Source organism: Erythrolamprus reginae, chromosome 1, assembly GCF_031021105.1.
Source record: "Erythrolamprus reginae isolate rEryReg1 chromosome 1, rEryReg1.hap1, whole genome shotgun sequence".
Taxonomy (NCBI): domain Eukaryota; kingdom Metazoa; phylum Chordata; class Lepidosauria; order Squamata; family Dipsadidae; genus Erythrolamprus; species Erythrolamprus reginae.
The window spans coordinates 283,596,644-283,600,327 of record NC_091950.1 but is presented as its reverse complement, the minus strand read 5'-3'; the positions used below and the strand labels follow the sequence as shown (position 1 = coordinate 283,600,327).

At 39.5% G+C, this 3,684-nt stretch overlaps 1 protein-coding gene across 2 annotated transcripts in view; it reads right to left on the bottom strand.

The window, feature by feature from the left end:
• The window catches only part of DOP1A (DOP1 leucine zipper like protein A), a 67,788-nt gene that overhangs the window by 2,640 nt on the left and 61,464 nt on the right, over positions 1-3,684 (bottom strand). For both annotated transcript variants that reach the window (XM_070733135.1, XM_070733136.1), the window contains exons 33-34: positions 3,201-3,337; positions 1,099-1,154 (exon numbers count right to left, since the gene is read on the bottom strand). In XM_070733135.1, coding sequence (XP_070589236.1) covers positions 1,099-1,154; positions 3,201-3,337 — 193 coding nt within the window. The remainder of the gene's footprint in view (positions 1-1,098; positions 1,155-3,200; positions 3,338-3,684) is intronic.

Genomic DNA, 3,684 nt, shown 5'->3' with positions numbered 1-3,684 from the left:
TATTTAACAATTCTTTTTTTCTTTTTTTTCATTATATGAAATTAATATATAAAAGCTGCAGGTGTGCATTACAAATCGTAATAATATTTTCCTTACAAAATTAGTATATCTATGTTATATATGAATTTTCCTTCCAGTAAATGAGCTTCAAATACTGATAAATGATTTTTGGTATATCACTTGCAGTTGAACAGGAGTTCACAAAATGAAGAAATGTTAACTATTGGCCAGGCAGATGAACTTACAAATTAATTTTGTAAGCACAAACCAAAGGAGTAATTGTCTACTAATTTGTTCAAAACTATGAGTTTTAGAATTTTTTAAACCAGCTGCAAGTTTACAAGCAGCAATTCTCCACAAATCCAGGAGCCTAGCAAAATGAATCAAAAGATAAAATGGCTCAATGGTAGGAAATAGGAGGAATCACTTCCAAATTCTTAATGAAAATGCAAAATAAAACCATAAACGAAGAGGGGCGGCATACAAATCTAATAAATAAATAAATAAATAAAAATAATAAAAATAATAATAATAATAATAAAATTGTATTTGGAATATGTGTTTATGTTGGCTGCATGATTATTTCTAGGGAAGATGGAGCAAACGGGCACAGACTCTAACAAAACTGCTAATGCTCAGATACTGAATATGGCTGAATCAATGCTAGCAATCTGCAGAAGAGTGTTTAAATCAGGCAGGAAAAATAAGACCCATCACACAGCTGGCTTTCTACACTATACGTACTAATTAGTATATTATGATCTTATCAAATATCACAAATAACTATAAGAACTACATTTCAATGTATTAGCTTTTCTTCCTCATTTTGTAATACAGGGCTAAAAATAACCTGATGTCTATGACAGGATCCCCCTGTAATCCGGGCACGAGTCAGATCTGGTTGATTAATGTGAAAATGGGATGAACAACTTCACTGTGATTTATTATTAGCACGGATTATGTTATTCAGTCTGAATGGAAAAGTTTTTTTTTGCCTATTTAGCATAAAATAAAGTTCATATGCTGTAAAATATCAGAATATCGTTTAGCATTTAACTTACTATGCACACATGAATGAGTAAATCACAATGCCTTTACCTTGAGATATCTTCATCAGCTGTGAGCTCCTGTTCCATAAGTAAAAATACTTGGACCTGAAGGTAAAAAGAACAAAGTACATGTATTGTTTATAAACAGAAAAAAGATTTTAATTTATATCCTTGTCTTTCCATCTTTGGGGTACTAAATGGAGATACCAGTATGTTAACCACTAAACACATCTAAAAATACTTAAAATAACTATTAGTACATCTTAAAAGCCTGACTAAAGAAGATCCAACTCTTTTATTTCCCCTAGAGGCAAAAGGAACGTGGCTTAAGTGTAAGAACAGCTAGAAGTGATGCAGACTAACATTTTTTTGAAATTGCCATCAAATCACCTCTATTCATGCACACAGCTTGCTGATTCCAAGTCTATCACATAACACTATACAGTGATACCTCATCTTACAAACGCCTCATCATACAAACTTTTCAAGCTACAAACCCAGGGTTTAAGATTTTTTTGCCTCTTCTTACAAACTATTTTCACCTTACAAACCCGCCGCCGCCACTGGGATGCCCCGCCTCCAGACCCCCGTTGACAGCAAAGCACCCGTTTTTGCGCTGCTGGGTTCCCCCTGAGGCTCCCATCCATGGGAAACCCCACCTCTGGACTTCTGCGTTTTTGTGATGCTGCAGGGGAATCCCAGCAGGGGAATCCCAGCAAAAACGGGTGCTTCGCTGGCAACGGAAGTCTGGAGGTGGGGTTTCCCAGTGAGGGGAGCCTCAGTGAAATCGCAGCATCGCAAAAACACAGAGGTCCGGAGGTGGGGTTTTGAAGACTTCGGTGTTTTTGCGATGCTGCGACTTCACTGAGGCTCCCTTCGCTGGGAAACTCCACCTCCGGACTTCCGTTGCCAGCGAAGCGCTCGTTTTTGCGATGCTGGGATTCCCCTGCTGGGATTCCCCTGCAGCATCGCAAAAACACAGAGGGGAATTCCAGCAGTACAAAAACGGGCGCTTCAGCTGGCAAAAGGGGTGAATTTTGAGCTTGCACGCATTAATCGCTTTTCCATTGATTCCTATGGGAAACATTGTTTTGTCTTACAAACTTTTCACCTTAAGAACCTCGTCCCGGAACCAATTAAGTTTGTAAGACAAGGTATCACTGTACAAAGAAACAATCCAATCAGGTTGGAAAAGTGATACAACAGCTCTGATTTTTGTACCCTAATTCCTGCTCTTATTCCTGATCATCCAAGCCACTGATCCATGTAGTCACGTCTTTGTGCACAACATCAAAATGTGTGGAGCTGCTTAAACATCCAACTGTATATTATTACAAATGTATCTTATTTATTATCCAACCCAAATTTAGCAAATTATCTGGGAAGCGCAAACAAGCGAAACAGAATGCCTCCAATATAAAGCCTGTGTATTCTTCTGTGTTTTATTCTTTTGAAAAAGATTTGTCTTTTCAAGAAAGGGTGATTCTTGGTGCAAGGCCTTTTTCCACATTTCCAATTAATCCTTGAGCATCAACGTTCTCCATGCTCTGATCGACAGGGGAATCCAGGATGGGTTACCTCTAGTCCTCTATGATTGTATTGAATAACTAAAGACACGCCTTCCTGGTCATGTCTCCAGTTTTTCAAAGCAGTCTCAGCTCTTGGATGTAATTTCTTTAGTTCCTGATCTGGAGCTGCTGTAGTCGTGTATTTTATTTTAATTTCCTTGGTAGATAACTCCCCCCCCCCCTGTTTCTCCTCGATCAGAGCTGCTGAACAGTAGGAAGAAGGGAGTGCACTTTGCACTGTGGGCTTCACAATCATTGCAGCACCCCCCACTGGCCGCCTCACCAGTGGCCAGGATCTTGTTGAATTGCCGGGTGGCAATTGGTGGCCTACTGGTTAACTGTGGCTGCGGTGCCAGCTTTTTCAAAGGCTTGGAAGGGGTAGCTCTTCCTTCCCCTCCCCTTCTCCATGGTAGGAGGAGTTAGCCTCCAAGAATGGGTTTGACCTTATCTGACAGCCAATCAAGACTGAGTCTTAGAAAAGTGTAAATAGCACCCTCCACCTTATATTCCCCCTCTTCGACTCAGTCTTAGCCCAGGATGCGTGCCTTTGCTTCCAGCAATCGCTTCAGCAAGTAGAACTCACCAGTTCTGTGATCATAGTAGGCCAAAGTGAGGTAAGATGCTGTGGAGACATTCTTAAAAGCAAAACTCTGAAAAATAGGAATACTTGGGAGTGAAGGGTAGGCACTTGGGGCAGGCGGAGGCTTTCAACCAGTCTTTCTAAAACAGAAAAGGTTACAAGGATCTGTCAGAAAACAACCACAGCTAATATCTACCACTGCAACCTGCTTCAAATATCTGTAATCCATTAAGAATATTTATATTTAACAATATCAATTAATTTCACACAGTAGCACATATAGTGGATCACGTAAAAGAGGTGTACCAGACTTTAGCCAAGCTTAAATACTCACTGATCTAAACTACAAGTCAGAAAGATAAAACTGTTAAAACTGTGATTCAGGATACTCTGCCGACTTTGCTCCAAAATAGGACTATTCCACAACACAAATTTGCCTCTTTTTAAAAAAAAAAAAAAGTCAGGCAAGGTATTTGCATTATGAAAA